General features: G+C 34.0%; 2 protein-coding genes across 2 annotated transcripts in view; one reads left to right on the forward strand and one right to left on the reverse strand.

The window, feature by feature from the left end:
- LOC114261432 (DAG protein, chloroplastic) overlaps positions 1 to 16,729 on the forward strand; it is a 78,406-nt gene extending 61,677 nt beyond the window's left edge. The window contains exons 2-5 of the mRNA XM_082886826.1: positions 7,911 to 8,008; positions 8,097 to 8,162; positions 8,262 to 8,438; positions 16,484 to 16,729. Of these exons, the coding sequence (XP_082742952.1) occupies positions 7,911 to 8,008; positions 8,097 to 8,162; positions 8,262 to 8,437 (340 nt within the window). The 3' untranslated portion in view covers position 8,438; positions 16,484 to 16,729. The remainder of the gene's footprint in view (positions 1 to 7,910; positions 8,009 to 8,096; positions 8,163 to 8,261; positions 8,439 to 16,483) is intronic.
- Positions 16,730 to 21,620: 4,891 nt separating this feature from the next.
- DYT1 (basic helix-loop-helix (bHLH) DNA-binding superfamily protein) lies at positions 21,621 to 22,954 on the reverse strand. Its single transcript, XM_028201724.2, has 3 exons — positions 22,296 to 22,954; positions 22,037 to 22,213; positions 21,621 to 21,934 (listed from the first exon to the last, which is right to left on the reverse strand). The coding sequence occupies exons 1-3, from the start codon at positions 22,467 to 22,469 to the stop codon at positions 21,863 to 21,865; spliced, it is 423 nt and encodes a 140-aa protein (XP_028057525.1). The 5' UTR covers positions 22,470 to 22,954; the 3' UTR covers positions 21,621 to 21,862.
- Between the last annotated feature and the right edge of the window lie 2,747 nt (positions 22,955 to 25,701).

Below are 25,701 nucleotides of genomic sequence, written 5' to 3' on the forward strand. Positions count from 1 at the left end.
CAGACTAATAAATATCTTCCAGGACTACGTGGGTAACTTTTTCACATTTCAAGATTTATCTGTAACTTTCCCTTTTTTTTAATATATTAGTATTAATTATTAATTCTTTTAAGTTATATAAATTCATCTCCTTTAACTTAAAAAAAAAGGGTGAGATTTAGCTACAACTCCCTCATTATAAACGATTAGTAGTTTAAGGATATAAGGGGGAAAAAAATTAGTTCAAGTCCACTAAGACTTCCAATGTCGTTGTCGGACCAAAGTACCCTCAACACTAATAGGTTGTTATGATATCTTTGGAATGATTTAAAAATTTAAAAATTCAATAATTTTTTATTTACATATCCATTTTTTATAAAATTTATATTTTTAGAATTCTCTCATTAAGATTTATCAAACAAGATTTATAATGGATATGAAATTGAAAAAAATAAAATTTCACTGACTGGAAATTTTTTTGACTGAAAATATTAAAATTTCTCTAACTATATTAATTATACAAAAATATAAAACCATAGAATATGGATATCACCTTTGAAAATTTATAAAGTGAATGACCTCAGCTTTAATAATCTTTTTGCGTAGACTATATCTGTAATAACCCAAAAATTTAAGTTGTCCCATAAATTATATACTAGTATTATGGTTGTATGTGATAATATATTATTAAATAAATAATAATAAATACAGAATCTAATTTGGCATTGGATTATCAAATATGAGATTAATTAGGGATTATTATTTGGGGCCAATTTAACAGAAATATGGAATTATAATACTAATTGGGCTAAATTAAAGTTAAAGATAGTAAATAAATAAATATAAAAGTAAGAGGAAATAATAATAATAATAATAATAATAATAATAATAATAATAATAATAATAATAATAATAATGGGTGTGGTAGTAAAATAAATAATTAATTTTCTGTTAGTATACGATAGAGTGTAATGTAATTAGGAATTAATTTATTTATATAGTTATATTAGAAAACTGGGTTAAAGTGTAATTATCTTAAATATTTATTAAAGATAAGTATAAATCTATATAATTTATGAATTAAATCTTTCGAAGATATACGGGCCACATATGCTTTTACTTCCTTATAAATAGGGAGGATGTGATATGTGGAAAAGAAAGGGAAAGAAAGAAACGAAAAGAGATGGTGAAAGGGAAAGGAATGAGGGAAAATGAAGCGAAGAAAAGGGAAAGAAAATAATGGAAGTCGGAAGAGTTTTTGGTAATGGAAAGAAAGAATAAGGTACTACTTTTAAGGTGAGTTATATTATACCTTGAGTTACCATAATATATTTTACATATGTTTTGACTTACCATATTTATTTTATGCAAGTTATGTTTTATAAATTATTATAAGTTATGTTAATATTTCAGTTACGTGGATTAATTTCTGAACTCTATTTGTTAAAATGAAACCCATTGATATATTTGTTTATATTTTAAAGAATATTTGATTATGACCTTATAAACAATTATGTTTTGTAAGTATCACCACGGGAGTCTCACGCCTTGTGGGACTTAAATAACCATTGGTCTCTGTTTGGTCACTTTGTGGGCCTCTGTTTGTCATAGATCCATTGATGGATCCATTGACCTCTTTTTCTATGCGGAGCAAAGTGTTGTGCGGAGATAAGTGCTATACTATTGTGGGAGCCACCTTTATAATCCGTACGAGCCATCTCTTGAATCCGTACCTCTGTTCTGACTGTAGGGAGCAAAGTGTTGTACGGAGTTAAGTGCTACACTGTTGTGGAAGTCACCTCTAAAGTTCGTACGAGCCACCTCTTGAGTCTATGCATTTGTTCTGTTCTGTTCGGTACCGTGGTTATGGTTATTTATTTACATAATCTCAGTTTTACTACTCAAAGGATTATTTGTTCATACTAAATTATCTTAAATATTTTAGTTACATAATTATCCATGGTTATTTTGTGTCTTTTATACTCTTAGCATAATATTTCTCACTCTGCCATGTGTTTATAGCTGTTTACCAATTTTCAGGACACAATACAATTCAGAAATAGCTTTTGGAAAGTCTTAGACGCGGGGCTCTAGAATAGACACACGCAACATTTTTATGATATTTTTGTATGTAAATATCGACATTTTGGGTTAATAAATTTTGTAATGACAATAGAAGCTCCGATAATTATTTTAGTACACTCACTTAAATATTACTTCCGCTCACGTTTATTAATTTGTTTAAGAATTGGCTGGAGGTAACTTCAGTTACTGGCCATCATGATGCTTAACCCTTGGGTACGGGGAGCAGGTCATGACAAGTGGTATCAGAACAATGGTTTATAAAAAAAATAAATAAATCATCATTGGAACATAGGACACACACATTTAAGAAGTAGGATAGCGGGTAATTAGTACCTAAATATTATATTTTGTTAGTCGATTTAATTATATTATAATTTATATGATTTTATATATACAATTTTTTTTTTGTGTGCATAATTTGTAAGGAATATTAGATATAATTTATATTTGTTGTAGCAAAAGAAGGAAAAGAAACAGAGGGTGTCGGGCTCAAGCACCCACCAAAATCATAATATAATTAAATACATAGAATTTTCAGTTCAGTATTAAAAAAAAAAAAATCATTTTGATTTTTTTTAAAAGTGGGTTCAAATTATAAAGATACTAATTTTGAAACTATTTTCCATCAGTAGAGAGTTCACGGATAAAAGAAATAGGAGTTCATCTCAACCTCCTTCAACTTTTGCATGTGATTCTGTCATTTCATTTCCAGTCACTTGTTTGATTGTGTTCTCATTTTATTTTTTATTTTTTTTTCAAAAATAAAACTACTGAAAAGTTTTAAAGTCACCGATTGTTTCTCATTTTGGCACAAAATAATTTTTGACAACTAAACAGTGAGTTGTCGTTGGTAAAGTTTTTTTTTGTTTTTTGAGGTAATATTTTCTATCAGATTAATCATCTAATATATATTTATCAGTATGCGCAGCGGATAGTTTACACACATGATAAATTTCGAGGACGAAATTTTTAAAAAGAAAGAAGATTGTAACAACCCGAAAATTTAAGTTGTCTCTTAAATTTTATACTAGTATTATGGTTGTATGTGATAATATATTATTAAATAAATAATAATAAATACGGAATCTAATTTGACATCGGATTATCAAATATGGGATTAATTAGGGATTATTATTTGGGACCAAATTAACAGAAATATGGAATTATAATACTAATTGGGCCAAATGAAAGTTAAAGATAGTAAATAAATAAATATAAAAGTAAGAGTAAATAATAACAATAATGGGTGTAGTAGTAAAATAAATAATTAATTTTCTGTTGGTATACGATAGAGTATAATTTAATTAGAGATTAATTTATTTATATAGTTATATTAGAAAACTGAGTCAAAGTGTAATTATCTTAAATATTTATTAAAGATAAGTATAAATCTATATAATTTATGAATCAAATCTTTCGAAGATACGTGGGCCACGTATGCTCTTACCTCCTTATAAATATGGAGGAGGTGTTCTGTGAAAAGAAAGGAAAAGAGGAGGGAGAAAGGGAAAGGAATGAGGGAAAAGGAAGCGAAGAAAAGGGAAAGAAAATAATGAAAGTCGGAAGAGTCTTTGATAGTGGAAAGAAATAGTAAGGTACTATTTTTAAGGTGAGTTATATTATATCTTGAGTTATCATAATATTTTACGTATGTTTTGACTTACTATATTTATTTTATACAAGTTATGTTTTATAAATTATTATAAATTATATTAATATTTCAGTTACGTAGATTAACTTTTGAACTCTATTTGTTAAAATGAAATGCATAGATATATTTGTTTATATATTAAAGAATATTTAATTATGACCTTATAAATAATTATATTTTGTAAGTACCACCACGGGAGTCCCACGCATGGGGGGACTTAAATAACCATTGGCCTCTGTTTGGTCATTTTGTGGGCCTCTGTTTGTCATGGATCCATTGACCTCTGTTCTGTGAGGAGCAAAGTGCTGTGCGGAGATAAGTGCTACACTATTATGGAAGCCACCTCTATAATCTGCACGAGCCATCTCTTGAATCCGTACCTCTGTTCTGATTATGGGAAGCAAAGTGTTGTACGGAGGTAAGTGTTACACTATTGTGGGAGCGACCTTTAGAGTTCATAGGAGCCACCTCTTGAGTCCATGCATCTGTTCTGTTTTGTTCGGTACCGTAGTTATGGTTATTTATTTACATAATCTCAGTTTTGCTACTTAAAGGATTATTTGTTCAGATTAAGTTATCTTAAATATTTTAGTTACATAACTATCCATGGTTTTTTTGTGTCTCTTATACTCTTGGCATAATATTTTTCACTATATCATGTGCTTATAGTTATTTATCAATTTTCAGGAAACAATTTCTCACTTTGCCACGTGCTTATAGCTATTTACCAATTTTCAGGAAACAATACAATTCAGAAATAGGTTTTGGAAAATTTTAGACGTGACGCTGCGGAATAGACACACACAACATTTTTATGATATTTTTATATGTAAATATCGACTTTTTGGGTCAATAAATTTTGTAATGAAAATAGAAGCTCCGATGATTATTTTGGTACCTTCACTTAAATATTACTTCACTCGCGTTTATTAATTTGTTTGAGAATTGGCCGGAGGTAACTTCAGTTACTGGCCATCACAATACTTAACCTTTGAGTACGGGGAGCTGGTTATGACAATGTCTCATGTGTATTTATATTGGAGGAGATATCCCTAATTTTCCTATTGCACGATCCATACTTCTATATCTATGAAATATGGCTTCAAAGTATATAATTTAACAATTTTAACCGATTATAAAAAAAATAAAATAAAAATAAAAAGATTGCTATATAGGAAAACATGTTTATTTATATAATTTTTCATACAATTTTTTACTTTTTATATCAACAGAAATTGATGTTGAAATTTATATTTCATTTTTAAATTTTGATAGTATATAGGCTTAAATTAAATAACTAGTCCCCCTAGTTTAATTGAAGTTACACTTTCAATTTTTCAAAGTAATACACATTTCGAACCCCAATATATATATATATATATATATGCAAAAATAGAATGATTAAATTGGAATTCTTATAGTTTATTTTGAATTTTATTTTGATTTCTTTAATTTTGTACGTGATTTTTTTTTGTTTCAAATTTTAACAGTAAATGACGGATGGATAACATTGTAATAAAATTAAAAGTATAACATTCAAAATTTTCATGTTAAAACTATAAAAACCAAAGTGACATTTCGCTTAAACAATAAATTAATGATATAATTTGTTTATTTCTCAATTAGTTGCAGAAACATATTAGTTAGAATTGATACAATTTTACAGTTCAGGATTTAAAGTAAAACCATTAAAATGTTAGAATTTAATTTGTTATCAACCGAGATTTTTGGTATTTTTTGTAATTTTCGCAACATATTATCTGAGATTTTTCTTAAAAACTCCTTTTGAAAAATAAATAAATAAATAAATAAAATTTAATTGTTGTGTGGTGACCACTTTACCCTTTCCCTTGAGAAATCTTTCTATCTTCCCCATCTCTCCATCATCAGTGTCTTTCGCAGAAATCATCAGCTCCAATGGCCACTCTCAATCTCTCTCTCTTCTCCAAAACCCTAAAAACCCAATACAGCACCTACCTTAACCCCACCACCACTCTGCTCCTCACCCACTCTGGCCCATTTCGCTCCTGGGCTGGCCCGCACTCGAACCCTACCCTGTCTCGCACTCGAACCCGGGCTGCCCTCGATGGAGACTACTCTTCCAAGAGAAGCAGTAGCAACGACCCCAGAGAAACCCTAATGTTACCGGGCTGTGACTACAATCACTGGCTCATTGTCATGGAGTTCCCCAAAGACCCTGCACCTACGAGAGAGCAAATGATTGAGACCTACCTCACTACTCTTGCCACTGTCCTCGGAAGGCCTCTCTCTCTCTCTCTCTCTCTCTCTCTCTCTCTCTATGTTGAGTGTTGTGGTTATTCAATTATATATTTCACATCGAATTTAAATTTTTTTAATTGGGTTCGTTATATATTGAATTGGGTTTGTTATTTATTGAATTAAGTTTTGGTTTGTTAAATATTTTGAATTGGGTTTATTGTTTATTGTTCTGTAAATTGTTTGATTGCTGAGAAAATTGAGGAAAAAGAAAGATTTTTTTACACAATCTTATGGTTACTTTTCTTTTGGTTCAGAAGAATTAGCTAGAAAATTTGACAGCTCATTCGTGGTTGTGTTTGACTTGTTTGAGTAGATAGCCACTTAATATTTTTGTTTGTTGAATCTTGTGGTTATGTTCTAGCTCACTGTTGTTGGGCTAATTTTGTATTTCTTCTCAGTCTGTGATTTTTAATTTTTTTTTTAACTTGGGCTTGTTGTCTTTAGATTCTGTTTGGTTATTGAGAATATTGGGCAAAAGGAATGAATGTGTTAAACTTAGAATGTTATGTTTAATGTTGTGATTTTCTTTTACTCTTTGCCTTTTCTCGTAACAGATAATAATCAGTGTGTTTGTTTTGAGTTTTCTGGATTAAATTTTTTGAAAACTGAGGTTTTTGATTTTTATGTTTTTTTATTTCTAGTGATTACTTTAAAAATTTTAAACATTTTTTTTTTACTTTTTTAGATTTATCTTTCTTAGATGTATCTAAAAAGTAAAAAAAAAATTTAAATTTTTTTAAAAAAATTAATAAATGCATAAAAATACAAAAAATATTCTAAATTCTTGTATTTTTTTTTTTTTTGTATTTTTGGTATTTAGTGAATTTTTAAAAGGTTTTTTTTTACTTTTTGGGTGTATTTATGTTAGATGTGTCTAAAAAGTAAAAAAAATTGCTTAAAATATTACAAAAGTTTAGTAAAAACAAAAAAACACGGAAAAAAAGAAAGTAGAATTTTCTGAAAAGTGTTTTTGGAAAAATAGAACCAATAATGTAAGGTTCTTAACTTATTGTGATGCCATTAATTATAAGCGGAGGCAATTAGTGATTGACGTGCTTCTATCATTCTTCAAATAAAAATGTTAAATGAATATAGAGTCTGTGAAAAAGAGACCGTATTAATACATTACATAAGTCTACGTGTTGGAGATGTTTTGCATTGAAAATTCAATGCTTCAACCTTTTCAAAGTGTATTTAGCTGCAAAATGATTTATGTAGCGAATAAAATGGCCTTGGGGAACATATTCAATGTTTTTATGCACATGTGTGTCTGTGTTTATTGTCCCTGTGACAATTCAGCTTGAGGACACAAAATAAGGGTTTTTTTGGAGACTTTTTATAATGGTATGGTAATATTGGTCAAGTATAATTGGCTTAGAAGCACTAATACTCCAATATGGTGTTGCATCTGTGTTTGACACACCGGGGGACATGTGTGGTGTTCGCCACGCCACATGGCATCTCAGTTGTTCTAATTATTATCGTTTTGTAGGACACATTGGGGATACTTCATAGACGTGCGTTTTTAATGTTTGGGCATGCCTCATGACACCTTTGTAGGTTTTTTTTTTTTAAAATTTAAAGAAAGCTGATTTTGGGTCATCAAAGTAAAATATATGAAAATAAAGAGGAAAAATGTAGAACAAAAATGAATATACCTACATGTTCATTAATGCCTCTCATATCTATATATCCTAAATTATGTTTATATATACATTGTAAATTAAAATATAATATATCTATATGAATATATATCCATATACCTCCGTGTCCGTATCCTAAATATTTGAGAATTGCTCTCTTGTGTCATTGCTTCTTTGGTTTGCTTAATGGGAACAACACCATTCATTTGCTCAATTTTCACTCATCTATATTGTATGTCTCACAAATATGTGCATTGTTATGTTTCCCTCAGCATGGAAGAAGCAAAGAAAAGTATGTATGCTTTTAGTACCACCACGTACACTGGATTCCAGTGCACTGTATCAGAAGAGACATCTGAGAAATTCAAAGGTAAGTGAACACTAGGCATTTGTCTCATTACAGGACACAGCATATGAATTGTTTCCTAATAATCTGCTTACTTCTTAATCTTTTGTAGGATTGCCAGGAGTTTTGTGGGTACTACCAGATTCCTACATAGATGTTAAAAACAAGGACTATGGAGGTGATATATTTATGAAGAAATGTTTTTTTTAATAAATCTACATCTTTCTGTGATGTTATTATATTTTTTTTAATACAAAGTTTCCCTTTATTGCTTTAGGAGATAAGTACATCAATGGCGAGATAATTCCTTGCAAGTACCCTACTTATCAACCAAAGCAATCTAACCGATCAAAATATGAGAGTAAAAGGTATGTGAGACAGAGAGATGGTCGCCCTGCTGAGCGAAGAAGACCAACACAAGAGGCAACTTCATCAGAATCTACCTCTGGATGAGGTACTTGAATCTATAGTCACCATGTTTAATTTGTTATCTTTCAATTGTTCATTATTTTGACAATATATTTCTTGTATGTGATGAGATTATATATATACTTCTAGGTGAATGTTTATCGTGTTAATATGATGTGATGCTAAGAAGCATGAACACGGATACGGACACAGACACAGACACGTGATACGACATGAATACGATACAGACACGTCGATACGCCAATTTTCAAAAAATGCACGACACGACACGACACGACACGTGGGGGACACGCATAAAATATATAATTCTATATATTTATTATATGTTATATATATATATATAAATATATCATTCAAAAATAATGAAAAATGAAATATGGCACAAATTCCTATAAATTTATATGATTTTTGTTTCATTATTATTTTAAGTTGTTTTGTTCAAACTTATAATTAGTTTCACCCGTGTCTAATTGATAGACACATGTGTTTAAGCGATAAACACGTATGTCCTCTAGGTGTCCAAAGAGTGTCTGGTTGTGATAACCCTGTCCTATGTTATGTTAATTAATCTTAATTATGATCGAGATTATGTGTTTAACATGATTTTGAATGTCATTTATATGATTATTATGTTTTTGAATTCCTATTTGTTCACCGTAGGAAAATCTGTTTGACTTACTGCTATAATTTGAAATTAAAGACTGTACAGATTACAGAAACTGAATTGTCTGCACCATTGTAATAAGCGTAATTTTTAGAGTCTATGGTGAAATTTAATTAGAAATTGATTTGGATCAAAATAATTAGATCGAACTGATTAATCAAACACAATTACTTAGCCTTAATCAAATTTGATTAAGGCACGCATGTATAAGGGCCCAATTACACTTATACTCATTCCTTGGAGCTCAAAAATCTGGAATAGGCACTCTAGAGAGAGAATGAGCCGGTTCTAGAGAGAGAGAGAGAGGGCACAAAATTGTGGATTTTGGCACAAAACTTGGGAATTTGGAAACTAGGCTCAAGAAATTAGCTAATTTTAGAATGATTGGGGCTTCTAGGTGAGTAACCAACCCTTAATTCATGAGTTTGAGTTTGTAATTATATGAATCCAAAGAGAATTGGTAATCAAGAACAAGGTTTAAGTTGTATATGATGAATTTGAAGTCAATGCACACATGCATGTAAGAATTATCATGGTATGAAACTCAATTCTAAGAATTCATGTTGTAATTAGAAGTTGATCATTGAAAAATGAAGAATATGTCACCAAATGATACATGCATGCATAATTTTAATGAACTTCATGATTTTGAGCATCATTTGTGCCATTTGAAGTAGGGTTGGAGTCAATAATTGACATGCATGAATGATTCGTGAAGATATGAAGTTTGTATGAAGTTCGAATGCATAAACTTTGACCGTACCAAGAAGAATGTTAAATAATTTGAGAATTAGATTGTGGTTTTGGACAATTGGTCTCAAATTACCTATATTCTCATGTTATGTGATGTCTTTCCATGTTTTTGTGCCAAAAACACGAACTTTGAACCATTGAACATCAAGTTTGAGCTTCAAATGCAGTTCTAGAAATTCCAGAATTCGTCATGTCCGCTCGAGCCAGGAAAGTCTCGCTCGAGCGTGAAAATTTAGCTCCCAGAAATTTTGTAGAAATTGCACTGTGGCTCGAGCGGCAGACTTTACGCTCGAGCAAACCCTATTTTGCAAAGACTCCTCGCTTGAGCGTCGAGAATCTCGCTCGATCGTAAATTATATGCAACCAGTACTTTTGCAGACCAAAGGGGTCAACTTGAGCGACTAAAGCTGCACTCGAACGGAGAACCCTGTTTCAGAAATTTTGAAAAGTTGTTTTGTGTTTCGTTTTCCATTTTCTTTCATTTCTAAGCGCTCTTAGGCATGTATTGAGCATTGTAAATGGACTAAATGGATAAGAAAGAGGCCTAAGAGAAGTAAGTAAATTAAGAATGGATTGAATCACTTGTGACCCGATGTGATCCGATATGTTATGTAATGTGTAGGGTCGCGCAAGGGCAAATCCATCGGCAGAACACTATGAGTAATATCTTAGTAAAGATATGTTCAAGTACGTTATTTTCCAAACGCTATTTCTGTACGAGCCTTATGGATTTGTATGTTGATTTATGGATGAATATTCCAAATGTCAGTCTTTCGCGTAAGGCTAATTGAATACAAATATGATCATGATCATGGATATGAGACACATAAATACAAATGCGAAAATGAATTGGGCCTGAGGCCGTTTGACACGATGGATAGGCTTGAGGCCGTTTGATGTGAATGAATTGGGCCCAAGGCCATTTGACATGAATGATTGGGCTCGAGGCCGTTTGACATGATGAATGAGCCCGAGGCCGTTTGATGTGAATGGATTGGGCCCAAGGCCATTTGACATGAATGATTGGGCTCGAGGCCGTTTGACATGATGGATGGGCCCGAGGCTGTTTGATGTGAATGAATTGGGCCAAAGGCCGTTTGATGTGAATGAATTGTGTAAAAATTTATGTATTATTGATTGATGTTTATTGATATCTATTACAATGATTCATGATTCCTATATATAGAAGAGGGTGAGTGTGTAGTAGGTAAGGAGTAGGTGAAGTGGAGGTGGTAGTGGTGTAGTGGGTTAGGTTTAGTGGAGTAGGTGAGGTGATAGTGGTGTAGTGGGTTAGGTTTAGTGGAGTAGGTTTAAGTGGGTGAAGTAGGTGGAGAGTAGGTGAATTTTAACAGCCCCCCGCAAACTCAAAGGGATAGGAACTAACCAACTTGAGTTTGGAGAGAGTAACAAAACAAGAAAATACATAAAAATAAAAGAGGATAAGAGACACTGTATGGTCGTGTCAGACCATTGGTGAAGACACTGGATGGTGGTGTCATAACGTTGTAGAGGACACTGTATGGGGGTGTCATAACCATGTAGAGGACACTGTATGGTGGTGTCATAACGGTGTAGAGGACACTGGATGGCGGTGTCAGACCGATGTAGAAGACAGTTTATGGGGTCATGTCGGACCGTTGTAGCAGACACTGTTGTGACAGTTGTTGTGACAGTTTACGGAGTCTTGCTGGACCCTTGTAGAAACTAACCGGAATCAATGTCGGGACAGTTTACAGAGTCTTGTCGGACCCATAAAGGAGCTAACCGGAATCAATGTCGGGACAGTTTACAGAGTCTTGTTGGACCCATAAAGGAGCTAACCGGAATCAATGTCAGGACAGTTTACAGAGTCTTGTCGGACCCCTAAAAAGTCGCACCCTCAAAAGGTGTGCCCAATCTTTCAAAAGGCGTGCCATCAAAAGGCGTGCCCAATCCATAAAAAGACGTGCCATCAAAATGCGTGCCCAATCCATAAAAAGACGTGCCATCAAAAGTTGCGCCCTCAAAAGGCGCGCCCACTTCATCAAAAGTCGTGCCCGACAGAAAGCGTCGAGCCATCAAAAGGTGAGCCGGAGACGCGGCGAGGCACGTGAGCGACAGAGTGGCGTGTCGGCCGCGTCGTCAGTGTCGATATAAACCAATGTGGAGGCTGTGCTTGAGGCAGAAGCGAAAACAAAAAAACCTGGGAAAAAACTTCTGAAAAACTCTTCATTTTCTGAGAGAGATCTTCGTTTTTCTGAGAGATTGCCTCTAAGAGCTGCAAATCTTGAAACACTCCCCTTCCGAACATTATCAGTCTGAAATTGCTATTTCGCTGAAACACTCAGCAACCCAAAAAATATGGCCTCTTCTTCCCATTCAGCTACCCAGAATATGGCCTCTTCATCCCGTGGTCTACTCACTCTCTTTTCCGACCTCAACGAGTCAACAAGAGAGATAACTGGTGCGGAGGCCCGTGAACCTCAACCAAACACCTCTGGTTTTGCTCCGTTGAACTTTCCGATGCGGTCGGTGGAGCAAAGAATGGCAGTGCAGTCGGATGTGGAGGCCAATCAGTATACATTGAAGTCATGTGTGGAAACCATGACTGCGGTTACAAATTTGTCGAACCGGCTGCAGAGTAGGACAAATGAGGTGCAGCAGTTAAACGCCCAACTGGCTCTGCTCCAACGCATGTATAAGGATGCGCGAGCAGAGTTAAGTGTGCTAAAGGCGGAAAATAAGGAGCTGAAGCGGAAGGCCACCGTGATGTTCCGATTTGGAGGTCCACCGTATGCTGTAGTGGAGGAGCAGGGAGGAGGCAACTTGCTTGGTGGTCTAGGAAGCACGGAGGCAACACCGGCAAGGACCACCCAGGACGGAGGCAAGAAGAAAAGACCGGCGGCTGAGTAGAGAAGAAAAATCCCATTGTGGGTGTGGTAGTTTTGTTTTTGTTTGTGTGGGTTTTTTTTTTTTGATGTAAAAGTGTGATCGGGGTTGATCCCCTGATATGAATAAAATGACAAGGTTGTGGAATGTTGTTGGTGTTATTTTGTGGTGTTGTTTTGTTTAATAAGAAAAATAAAAGAAAAGAAAATAATGGATAAAGAAAATAGAGAAAAATATTTGTGGATGGGTGATAAGAAAAACAGCAGTGTGATTTTTTATTTTTTATTTTTTTTGGTGGAATATAAAATAAATAATAATAAGAGAATGGAAAACGGGTGATGCTTACTAACAAGGGATATGGAAAATATATTATAATAAAATATATATATATATATATATATATTAAAATAAAAGAAAAGGGTGAAAGAACGTGAATGAAATAAATTAAGAGAAAGGAGAGATATGATTAAAGTGGGTTTGAAAGTGGGAAAAGATGAGAGAGAGGGAGATAGAGTGGGTGCATGATGATGATGTTGGGTCCATGGAGAGAGAGAGAGAGGGATGTCCAAGAAGCTTGTGCTTTTGATAGTTACACATTACCCAAGCTGTATGTGAAGATGCATGTTACTGTCTTACACTTCTGCAGGCTTGGTATTCTTTGTGGGGCACTTGCAACACGTGACATTGAAAATTGTATTCGAAAATGATGACATCTCCAACATGAAACGTCTTGGAAGCAGCCCAGGCCTTGTAATCAATATTCCCAATGATGGTTCAACCAGCGGAGTCCCCAACCTTGTACACTGCTGCCATTGAAACCTTCAAGCCAGCAAACATGGCTACCAACAACAGAGCCACAGCTCTACACCCCACACCCAAATCCATGGCTAAGAGAGAGAGAGCAAATCGGGAAAAAAAAAACAGCAGTGACGAGCAGAAAAGCAGCGCCAGAAACGCCAACGACGACGACGAGTAAGAGTACAACCACGGATATGTGAGAGGCGAGGTGAATGGCGATAGAGGCTAGACGATGATGCGGGTGCCGCCGCCGACATAGCGGAGGAGGGGTGTAAGAAAATGTTGAAGAAGTCAAGGTATGTGTAGAAAATAAGCGGAATAGGTTGAGGACCGGCGGGCGGCCAAGGCGAGGTTGCCGCCCGCCGGTGAAGCGAGAAATACTAAGGTCTTAACCTTGCTCTGATACCATGTAAAAATTTATGTATTATTGATTGATGTTTATTGATATCTATTACAATGATTCATGATTCCTATATATAGAAGAGGGTGAGTGTGTAGTAGGTAAGGAGTAGGTGAAGTGGAGGTGGTAGTGGTGTAGTGGGTTAGGTTTAGTGGAGTAGGTGAGGTGATAGTGGTGTAGTGGGTTAGGTTTAGTGGAGTAGGTTTAAGTGGGTGAAGTAGGTGGAGAGTAGGTGAATTTTAACAAATTGGGCCAAAGGCCGTTTGACATGAATGAATTGGGCTCGAGGCCGTTTGATATGTTTGTGCCTGAGGCCGTTAGATAAAAAACATAAATGGGCCTATGGCCATTTAATATGTCTGCTACAAATTTCATTCATATAACTTCTTTATTTTGATATGATTCACTGAACTATCACTCACTCTCATTTATATATGTCTAGGTGAGCAAAGAGATGTCCAAACCCAGCCTTAGTGAAAGATATGAGAGGAGGTTAAATTTTGTGGAGTCAGCCCGAACGTCTTACGCACGAGACTTTATTTTCTTTTGTTCTTTTGTTTACTCTTTGTTTACTCTTTTACTACCTTGGCAAATACATTGGATCATCCATGTACATAAACTTTTGTTTGGCTGACTATACGTTTGAAGTTTCTGGATGTACAAAATGTTAATTCTGGCTCTATGTGTGAGTTATTATGAAATACTTTTGGAATAATTCTGCTATGCCATATAAGCACAGCTTATTGGTCAAAATTATTAAGTTGCTTCCGTTTTGGCCCTTTATTTCTATTGAAATACGTTTAATCAGATTTGAGGCCGCAGGTAATTTCTTGATTACTGGCCGGTTATGACCTTAACTCATAGGGGCAGGTTCGGGTCATGACGCTGAGTCTTTAAAAAAAATTTAAAAACAGAACACGTTTTGAAGAGTATCGGACGCGTGTCGGGAAAGTGTCTGAAGAGTGTCGGTGTCTGACACGAATACATCATTTTCTTAGAAGTGTCTGTACTTCTTAGATGTGATGTTTCCATTGAAGAAGTTTTCTAAGTATTGAAATTTATTTGCCAGTTCTTTATCTTTCTAAGAGGGAGAGAAGATGAGATATTCCTAAAGTCTTTTGATAGTTAATTATGCCAAAACATTAGGTTGTTCAACATACTATTCATATATACATAGGTAGTCTAATTAGGAAACAGAACTCTATATGATTTTACTATTTCTCTCTTTTATTTATTTATTTATTAATGTTGTTTTAAACATTAGTTGTTGGACCCACTGAAGGGATTTAGAACAATATTCAACTTGCTTTAAAGATAATTAATGGTGATATAAAACCATTTATATAACTCCTATATATTCAGTTTATTGTCACTCTTTCTTTATATTAACATTTGTATATAGATGACAGTTGGTGAAGGTAAATAAAAAACGGAACGAAAGAGGAGATATTAGGATAATAAAACAGGTCTTTGACACGGTATAAATTTTATTTTTTTCAAGGGGACAAAAGAAAAAAAAAACCAACACAGCACAGTCGAAATTTTTTTATTTTTTTTTTGTTCACTTCACCCATGGTAAATCACAAAGTATCCAAAATGAAAAAATTATAGTTAAAAACTCTCTTACCTCTCACCCATTGTCGCTCCATTCACGGCTTCCTCAGAAACCGAAGGCTTGTCCACAGGGCTCTTTCCAGAGGATGTGAAGGCCTACAAGCTTGACCACAATGGCCACCTCCAACTCCAAGTGCTCATGGATCAACCCTGCATGGGCAAGTTTGAGACCATAGTGTTCTTCGACACTATGGTGCGAGCTAACATCAGCTATGGTGGGCTCATTGGACTTGAGGGCCTCTCTTCTGTGAGAGATTTTTTTGTGGTTACCAGTGAAGGACATCATAGTCTATGATTTGCAGTGTTACTTGAAAATGCTAATACCCTAGCAATTTATGTTTTGGAATGCACTTTCGAAATATGCTAACACTGCATATTATAAACTATGATGTCCTTTACAAAATTTAGCAATCCAAATCGTTCCCAGAACTTTTCCTATAGGAGGAAATTTTTTTTTTTTTTAAAAAAAATGAACTAAAATATAGAGAGAATAGAGTTTTTGCTTGACCAAATATAAAACAAATGGGCCATAATGCTTCTAGAATTGTGTTTCTATATGATTAATTTATAACAATATTTTATTGGATTAACTTTTAAAATGTAATTGCTATTATGTTTAGTAGTCTCTTAAAGCAATCATGGCCTTAAATTCTACTAGTGGAATCTATGCAACACTACCCTTATCATACCACATTTGCATACCACATTTTTGTTCTTGGATCCGCATTCCAGGTAAAATATTCTGTCCTCAGGTCTCATTTTGCTTGATATTTGTATTGCCTATAAACAGTTCCCTCTCATATACGTTTGTGTATGTGTGTATATAAGTCAAGTGTTTGTGTCTATTCTCTTCATTGTTTTGAAACTTTCTGGATTTTTCTTTTTAACTTATTTAATTATTTAAACATCCTGTCGACCAGATATGCTGGTATGGGTTTCAACATTTGACCATTAATTGTGATGTGGAATGCAGGTGTTGTGTGTTGGAGGAAATTGGAAGGAAGGAGTTGGAATTCGTAGTTCAGAGATAAGAAAGACAAACCTTCTTTCTGAAATGATTTGTTTGTTTGTGCTTTTCTGTTTATTATCATTGAAAAAAAAAAGAAAAAAAAAAAAGAATTAGAATATTTAGGTTCTTAGATGCTGATAGGATTGTAACTAAAGATAGAAACTGATGATACGATTTCGGATTGAAATGACAAAATTGGAATTCTTGACATGTTTTCGCTGATGAATTGCATCACTCTAGGGTGTATCTGATGAAACTGAATTTCTTTGACTTACACACAAGTTTAAATACAGTACTACTTTATCACTTATATGCATTTCTTCAAGCATGAACTTGAAACTTGGCTAGACTCTTTGAAAGTGAAATCAGGGTTAGAGTTGAAAATTTAACTTGAAATTCAAAAATACTAGGGACCTCAAATGGTTTACCAAATATTCTACCAAATACTCACATGGTGTGGGTCCTTGTATCTGGTAAAATATTTAGTAATCTATTTGGAGTCTCTCTAGCATTGCTCTTTCCAATTATAGTATTCATATCAACATTTTTTAGTAACTAGGACAGCTAGAATGAAACTGTGTAAGAAGAGATTCATAAGCATGTTGAAGGCTAGGTCAGGTTTGGAGCCAGCCTATGAAGCACCGACACGTTCCAAGGCTCTGCGTACGAGTGTCGGACACGGATACGCGTCGGACACGCGGTAGACACGTGTCTGACACTCTCTCTAACGTGTCTCCTTTTTTTTTTTGAAATCTTCCATTCGGACACGCCATGGACACGGGGAAAGAGAGAGAGAGAGAAACCTGGTGCGATCTGCCTTCGATCTGCTCTATCTACCTTCGATCTCTGTCTCTCGCCTTCGATCTGCCTTTGATCTCTGCTCGCGACCGACCTCTTGCCCTCGATCTCGATCTGAACTCATTGATCTCCACGGCTTAGCTCTTGTCGCAGTCGAACTTGTCAAAGATGGAGTCGTAGAGACTCGTCAGCTCCTCCGGCGGCGTCGCCATGTCCTCGCCTTCGATCTGCCTTCCTCTCTCTCTCTCTCTCTCTCTCTCTCTCTCTTGTCGTGCGTCTCTGTCCCTCCCGTTTTCAACCATAACAATATAATTTGTTACGTATAAAATATATATATCTAATTTGTTATATAAAATATATATCTAATAAATTATATTAACATATTTGTTATTATATTATTATATTAAATTATAAATTATATATGAACATATATCTTATTTAAAAAAAAACTTATTTTTTATTAATTTTTTTAAAAAATATATTTATTAATTTTATTATTATTTTGATTGTATAAGAATTAATGATTTTATTTTTATTTTAGACATATAATAAATAAATAAAATTATATATATTAAACGTGTTCCCAGCGTGTCGTGTCCTCTATTTTTTGAAAAATTGCGTTTTCGCGTGTCCGTGTCGTGTCCGTGCAACATAGGAGCCAGCCCATAAATACTGTGCAACCTATGTGCTGCTCCAATTGTGGCCATGTTTGGAGTTTGGCTTTTTTAAGGACTTTTTTAGTTTTTTGACTTTTTTATGAAGGGAAAAAAAAGTTATACATTTGGGATTGACTTTTTTTAATTGAATGAAAAAATGTGAATAACGGATGTTTTTCACTTTTTTTGGGGACTTTTTTTTTACCAAAAAGGCAAGTTCTCAAACATGACCTATATGTACTTAACATGCAAGCCAGGTGTCACGGGTTGCCTTTCAGAAGTCGGCCCGTGACACCAGGTCATGACAGTATATTAACTTCATGAACAAAAGCACTGGATCTAGAGGTTTTTTATTTTCAAGGTTTTGGCAGGCCAAGGTGTGTAATCCATGTGTTTGTATTTATGCTTTGATGTTTCATTACATCTTTCCATAGGCAGTGTTTGATGCACTAGGAATGAAGGTGGAATAGAAGTGATCATTCCCACCAGAATGTTGATTCTTACATTTGTTTGCTAAAAAAAAATGATGTCATGCATTGCAAAATGGAATCATGATTCTCCATTACAAGGAAAGATCATTATATAAGAAGGCTAAGGAAAGACCGTTCCATTCTATCTTCGTTCTAGTAAACCAAATGCTATCTTAGGCAAAAACAACTGTATACACTCTCAAAAAATTTCGAACAGTTAAATCTAAAATAAATATAAGCCATTGATTTGGATTTAAAGATCATTATTATAATAGGTCATAATCAGACGCCATTAAATGCATAACCTATTTTGATTTGACATTTAAGTGGCTCAACAGCAGCTTCAACCCACAATAAAAACATAATTAAACAACACTAAATTCATAACCAAGAAGCACTAAAATCAAATTTAGACATAGAGTGCACACTTAAGAAGTACGGACATAAACACGCGACACGATACGGATACGACACGAATATACCGACATGTCAATTTTCAAAAAATGCACGACATGACACGTGGGGGACACATGTAAAATATATAATTCTATATATTTATTATATGTTATATATATGAATATATCATTTAAAGATAATGAAAAATGGAATATGACACTAATTCCTATAAATTTATGTAGTTTTTGTTTTATTATTTTATCTTAAGTTATTTTGTTCAAATTTATAATTAGTTTTACCTATGTCTAATTGATAGACACGTGTGTTTAAGCGATAAACACGTACATCCTTTAAATGTCCAAAGTGTCCAGGGTTTTAAAAAAAAATTAAAAACAGGACATGTTTTGAAGAGTGTCAGACATGTGTCAGGAAAGTGTCCAAAGAGTGTCGGTATCTGACATGGACACGATACGATTATGTCACTTTTTTTAGAAGTATCCGTGCTTCTTAGGTGCACACTAAAAATGAATGTCTACTATAGAATTCTCCTTGACTTTATTACCAGCATCACTTGGTCCAAAAGTTAGGTTAGAGTATGTGATTGAAGAAAAAAGTTAGCAAGTTTAAGGTGAAAAATTCATTAGGGAAATTCATATAGTAGATTTATGGCTAATTTACCAAAACTTGCAGACATCAATAATTTCTAAAATAGGAAAACCTATAGAAAGGCTCTTATATGGCTTTGCTTCAAGTATGAATTATAAATTCATGTGTACTTACACATATCCCTAGAATCTTTTTTCTATAATTTCCAGGTAATCTTGATTGGAATGATTCATTTTTTACCCGGTAGGCATGACTTCCGCGGAGATTGGTTATGAACATTGGATTGGATTTTGAAGCTGCTGCTATCGGTTAAAACCTTCACATTTCATGATAGGTTCAGAGGCAGCCTTAAGTACATAAAATCGACATTCTGTTTGTGATACAAACTTGTTATGCCAAGACCAAGAAGTTTCTGAAAGGCTTGAAAGTCTTTACTTGACCTCATCAGTCATAAATTGGTCTTGCTGCAGAAAGAATATATGATATTGATTTTGAATCTGAATTGATTTAGACCTAGAAAAACTGATAATAGTATTCTTATCACTTCCTTAGTCGTTACGCCTGGTATGACTTGACTCTTTGGTCTTTCTTCTCTTCATTAAGTTGAAATAAATATGAAAATTGAAAGAAAAAAAAAAGAAAGAAAGAAAATTTATTTATTTAACTCTGTTTCCTACAGAAATGTAACTGCTTCAATCTGTCATTGCATTCACTTTTAGTCTTATTAATTAGTTAACATTGATATGGTATCAATGCAAGTTTCATTATTCTGTATTCGGTACTGTAATCATGTATGCAAATCCCACAACCTGCCTGTCAAAACGTGGATGCTTATCCATGTGGTTTTCAATGAAAATGAAGGAAAATATTTTTGTTCTCTCTTGCTTCTTATGCAAAAACAGTCTGTTGTATATATATATATTGAGAGAGAGAAGAGTTTTCCCTTCACCCAAAAATCTAAATTACATTCACTTGTCATTCTAGATCTAACCAATATGGTCAAACTATATACAAAGAAAAGAGAAACCAATCATAGAATAGAACACATCCCTCTCATACATAGGAGTGAGACTCACAAAAAGGTGGGACAGATCTCATGTGAGAGAGTTGTGTCCAGTTCTGTAATTTATTTCTATAATCCTAGACTTCTTCAACTATGCTTCCGTCATTGGTATGTTGATTTCTTCTTGTGACGCGAATGTAGCAAAAAATGGCAGCAACGAAGGCAGTTGCGAATCCTCCAATGATCACCTCTCCACCGGCCTCAGACTTATCCGATGAATGATGCCCCATCACCCGCCTATTCCCAGAAACATCACCGGTTCCCAAGCTCTCCCCTCCCGATGATGGAGCCGGACTTGGAACCGTTACATTCCTCACATCACCGGTTCCCAAGCTCTCCCCTCCCGATGATGGAGCTGGACTTCGAACCATTACATTCTTCGGTCCCATCACTGGTGTATGATCAGGACCGTTCATAGCCATTGGTGCCACGAGGTCCAAACCTTCCATAAAGACTGATAGTTGGGCTAATACAATGCAAATAAGGAGAAACCTAGCCATGAGAATTTTAGGATGGTTTTTGGAATAATTGATTAGTTCATAGGATATGAGTGTGGGGTTGCTTTTATAGGAGGAGAAAGTTTTGGAGTAGGTCTTTGTTTGGTATTATTTGAATATAAGAATCGACATTTGAACATTGATTCTTGAAAACAGAGTTCCATTGTGTAATGGGTTGGATTTTTAGATCTATTGGGTAATCATAGCAAGGGAAGGTGGTCTTGGGGTAGGTTTTGAGTAGGGAGAGTTCTCAATATTCTGGTCAGTATTTTCCTGGAAAATATGCGAAGGAAAGACTCTTGTCGGAGGACAAATGAACACAAACACAACTGTCTTCCTCTTATTCGTTTAATCACGAACTTGTCAGTGTTTCATTTTTTTTTTTTTTTTTTAATATCTGAATCTTCTTGCTACATGAGTATTTTTTTTTTTAAAATAAAAATTATTTATTTATTTTTAATATTTTTTTAACAGAATAGTGATTGGATATTTTTGCTGCACTTTAACTTTAAGGATTCTAACGAAGTGAAGTAAATTTCATAAATCCCAAAATTATTAGAAATCATAACCTCTTCATCAATCAGATGTTAGGGAGAACAAACATGAATTTATATCCAGGCTAATTGTCAATGTTCGTTTGAAAGTATCACCCATCATATTTTGGTCGAAAAATTACACTAAAAATTGTGTATAAATAATATATGTAAACATCTGCAACTATCGGTTCAATTTAAACGTATGAAAACTTGAATACTAGCAAAAGCAATCTCTGATATAAATGGGAAATCAAATAAAAGCTTCCTTTGAAAATCGTAATGGAATAATTAATTTGATGTCGAATCTCACTTCTTTCTGTTCTACAGGCTTCTCGTAATCTCTAACAACAACTCACTGATCTGCTCGGCTTCAAGCATACCACCATTGCTTCCCTAAATCATATAAACGACGTGTTACTTATGAGAAACTTGTTAGTGTTCGAAAGTTAACTAATCACACATCATTATTGAAGGACATATAAGGATCGGTCTTACCTCTAAACAAGCAGTAATAAGAAATGCTCCTTTGGAGGTAGTGACACTTGTATCGGTGAATTCATAGCCAAGAACACTCATGGTCTCCATAAGTCTAGTGAATCCACCTCTTTTCTTCTCGTAGACTAGTTTGATCCATAGCTTATATCCATCAATTTGAGTCACCTTGACTTCCGGCTATAAAAACAAGAACAAAATTCATAAATAACAAGTTTTAAGAATTCAATAGAGTATTGAACATGTCGGTCCAAAATATAACCTCTATCCCCCATTTCTTCATCTCCTCTGCAGCATTAATGGTGTCAATTTGCATTTTCGCTTCCTCTACAGAAGCTGACTCCATTTCAAGAAGTTGGTTGCTAAGATCTCCCACACACTTTTGTAGCTCCCCGACGTATCTGATTGCATCAATAATGATGGTTGCTTTATTCATCTAAAATCAAGCAAAATTGCTCAAGTTAGAAGATAATGAACACAATGTAGCTTATAATTTCTATGAAAAGTGAATTTGAGAGAGTTTAGGGATAAATGGGAATTCGGTTATTGCATTTGTGATGATTGGGACCAAAGAGCGGAGCTCAAGTAGCCTATCGCTGAGTTTCTGGCGCCGCTTCCTCTCAGCTACAAGGTTCTTGGATTTGTATGCTACAGGCACCTCTTCGTCAATGTGAAACCTCCTAGCCATCCTCTCATTGCTGTTTTCTTCTTCCTCATTCATGGATAGATCATCAAATGCAGAGTTCATGAATTTGAGTTCTTTTGTGACTAGTGGTTATTGATGGTAATCTGAGAGAGAGGGTTCTTCAATAATATAAAACTGTATCTCACAAGGGCAGCATTTATCGAGAGAGAGAGAGAGAGAGAGGCTAGGAATCTTGTTGTGAAGTTTGTTAGGCAAGTACAACTTTGAATGATCACAGTAATTTTTTGGGGTGTTGAGAGGCTCATTTCTAGCATGAGAGAGAGAGAGAGAGAGAGAGAGAGAGAGAGAGAGAGAGAGAGAGAGAGAGAGGCTGTTGCCATTAAGCCATTCAGTTCAGTTGTTGGAATCATTGTAACTGAAAAATAAAGAGCATATATATTACATATATTTCTTTTTTTGTTGTTGTTGTTGGCTAATCATTTGGTGGGTGATTGGTTGTTGTTGACTGGAAAGTACAAATGAATCAGTAAAGCTGGCTATTCCAGTACAGAACTATTCTCCTTTAATTGATTTGCTTATTCTATAAAGCATCCTTGGAATTGCACAAGCTGTGGCTCTAAAATGTTCTTCAAAATGTGTCTTGTGCTGGCTATTCCAGTACAGAACTATTCTCCTTTAATTGATTTGTAAGTACATAATGTTCTATAAAGCATCCTTGGAATTGCACAAGCTGTGGCTCTAAAATGTTCTTCAAAATGTGTCATGTGCAATCAAAAGTACTTCAAAAATACAGATTATTCTAGTTAGCATATTATTATTATTAGCACTAGAGGTTTATTTTTATGGAAAATATCATATAAAAGTAAGGAAAATGATTTACAAATAGAAAATTCATAAATAAAACACATTAAGAATAATATGATAGTGACATTCTTGTAATTATATATCACAATGATGGGTGTTTTGACTTCAAATGAAAGGATCATAAAAAAAATTATTATGTTATCCGATATTTATATTCCAGTTCATACGACATAGATTGTGCCCATGTGAGGAGGTGAGAAGGGAGTACAATAGGGGGTAAAAAAAATTAAATATACCTAGCACATTACCCTTTAACACTGTTTGGATGTAGGGGTTTGGTGAGAAAAGGAAAAAAAAATTATGAGAATAGGAAACCCCTTCACTTACTTGGATGGTTAAATAGATAAGAAATGACAAGAGATTGTGAGAAAATGACACTCACCAAATCTATGTTTTGTTTCTCATTAAAAGTGATGAGATTTGGTAAGAAACGAATTGGGTTAACGAAAATTTTCTAAAATATCAAACTTACCCTTATAAAACAAACATAGCTTATTAATATAGAAGATTATTTTGGTAAAATAAAATACAAAGCTTTTCTTTCTTTTATCTTATTTGCTCTATCTAAATAAAATAGATCAAAAATTACATTCTCTCCTCTTTGATTCATCCAAACCAAGCATGACGATGACAAACCATAATCGTTTATTTTCTTTTCCCACTTAAGTGAGAAACCACCATAATTTCTTTTTCTCATCTCATCTCACTATTCAAACAAAATATAATTAAATTATGTGTCAGATATTTTTTTTTCTAAGAGTTTCAAGGAAATCGGGACACATGTTGCTATCAACACCCGTCAACACTATTCACATACATTTATTTTAATTAATATCTTCTCCAATTTAAAAAAACAAAGAAATGAAAAAAGTACTTAATAAAGTATTATTTTAGATAGTCATTTAAATATAAAATTATGAAGCAATATGTTAGTATACAATGTGCCGTTTTTTATGGCACAATTTACAGTATGCATCGGCTTGAGTCCGTGATGTGAATACAATTAACACAGCATGGCACATCGGTGGTAAGGGTGTAATAATATCTGGGCCTGGCCCATTCGGACTTTGTGGGTTTACGTTTTTTTAGCAGGTCAGGCTGGGCCATGGGCCAATATGTGGGGCCCAGGTTCAAGCCCAATCCCACTCATAATAGAGCCCAGGACGGGCCTAAGGTCTGGGCTCAGGCCTTGGCCCGCTGGCCGGGCCTAGTCGGGTTTTTTTTTTTAATATTAGAAATAAAAATTAAAAAAAAATTATACTAGAGTATTTTAATTACGATTAACGAGATATTTTGTTTGGTTATGTAATATTTTATGATGATATTTAAATTTAATTATATATGACTTATATTTTTTTAATTGTGAACTTATAACTAAAAAAAGTATGTAATTATGTAATTTTTTTTCTTTCGAAATGAATAATTTTATATATATGAAATTGAAACTTTCAATATTACAATATTAAATTATTTATATAACATTTATTGAATGAATAATTTTTATTTCAAAATGAAATAAAATATTACAAAAATTGATATTATTAAATAAATTAGGTGTAGATTACTGATGATGGTATAACAATTGCATCACTATAGGTCAAGTACATCCCAACTAGGTTGGCACCTACTAGCCTACCAATCATTTGTATTATACTCCACCTCAATAATCTAATATAAGAAAAAAAAAAAAAAACAAAAACCAAGAAAAAAACGAAACGAAATGAAATAGTAAAAAATAAATTGTTGATCAATCATCGGAGGAGACAGACATTTCAGTCGCGTTGCCCGATGATATGTCATCCAAATCATATTGAATTCGCTTATTTTCACTAAAATTTTGTCTTCTTGTAAGCACGTGCATATGATCTCTAGATATCATCAGTGCCTCAACTATTTCGGGTGAAAGCCTGCTTCTGTAGTCACTCAGCACCCGTCCACCTACATTAAAAGCTGTTTCCAAAGCAACTGTAGAAATAGGAACGATTCGTATATCACGGGTCATCTGTGAAAGTACAGGCTACATAGATTCATTTTGTTTCTATCATTCCAAAATGTCAAAATTATCGGAATCATCCACTGACGGGCTTTCCAAATAACGTTGTAGTTCAGAACTACTTATACTTGTATGTTGAGATATTCTTCTACTTTTTATTGCTGT

The sequence above is a fragment of the Camellia sinensis genome, chromosome 9 (genome assembly GCF_055761805.1).
Source record: "Camellia sinensis isolate YWXY chromosome 9, ASM5576180v1, whole genome shotgun sequence".
NCBI classification, from domain to species: domain Eukaryota; kingdom Viridiplantae; phylum Streptophyta; class Magnoliopsida; order Ericales; family Theaceae; genus Camellia; species Camellia sinensis.

What these genes read in the sequence shown, in the direction of transcription:
- DYT1 (XM_028201724.2), bottom strand. Translation starts at nt 22,469, where the DNA reads ATGAATAAAGCAACCATCATTATTGATGCAATCAGATACGTCGGGGAG. An exon ending in TGAAGAAATGGGGGATAGAG is followed by an intron (nt 22,214 to 22,295) that starts GTTATATTTTGG and finishes TTGTTTTTATAG; the next exon opens with CCGGAAGTCAAGGTGACTCA. An exon ending in TTATTACTGCTTGTTTAGAG is followed by an intron (nt 21,935 to 22,036) that starts GTAAGACCGATC and finishes TATATGATTTAG; the next exon opens with GGAAGCAATGGTGGTATGCT.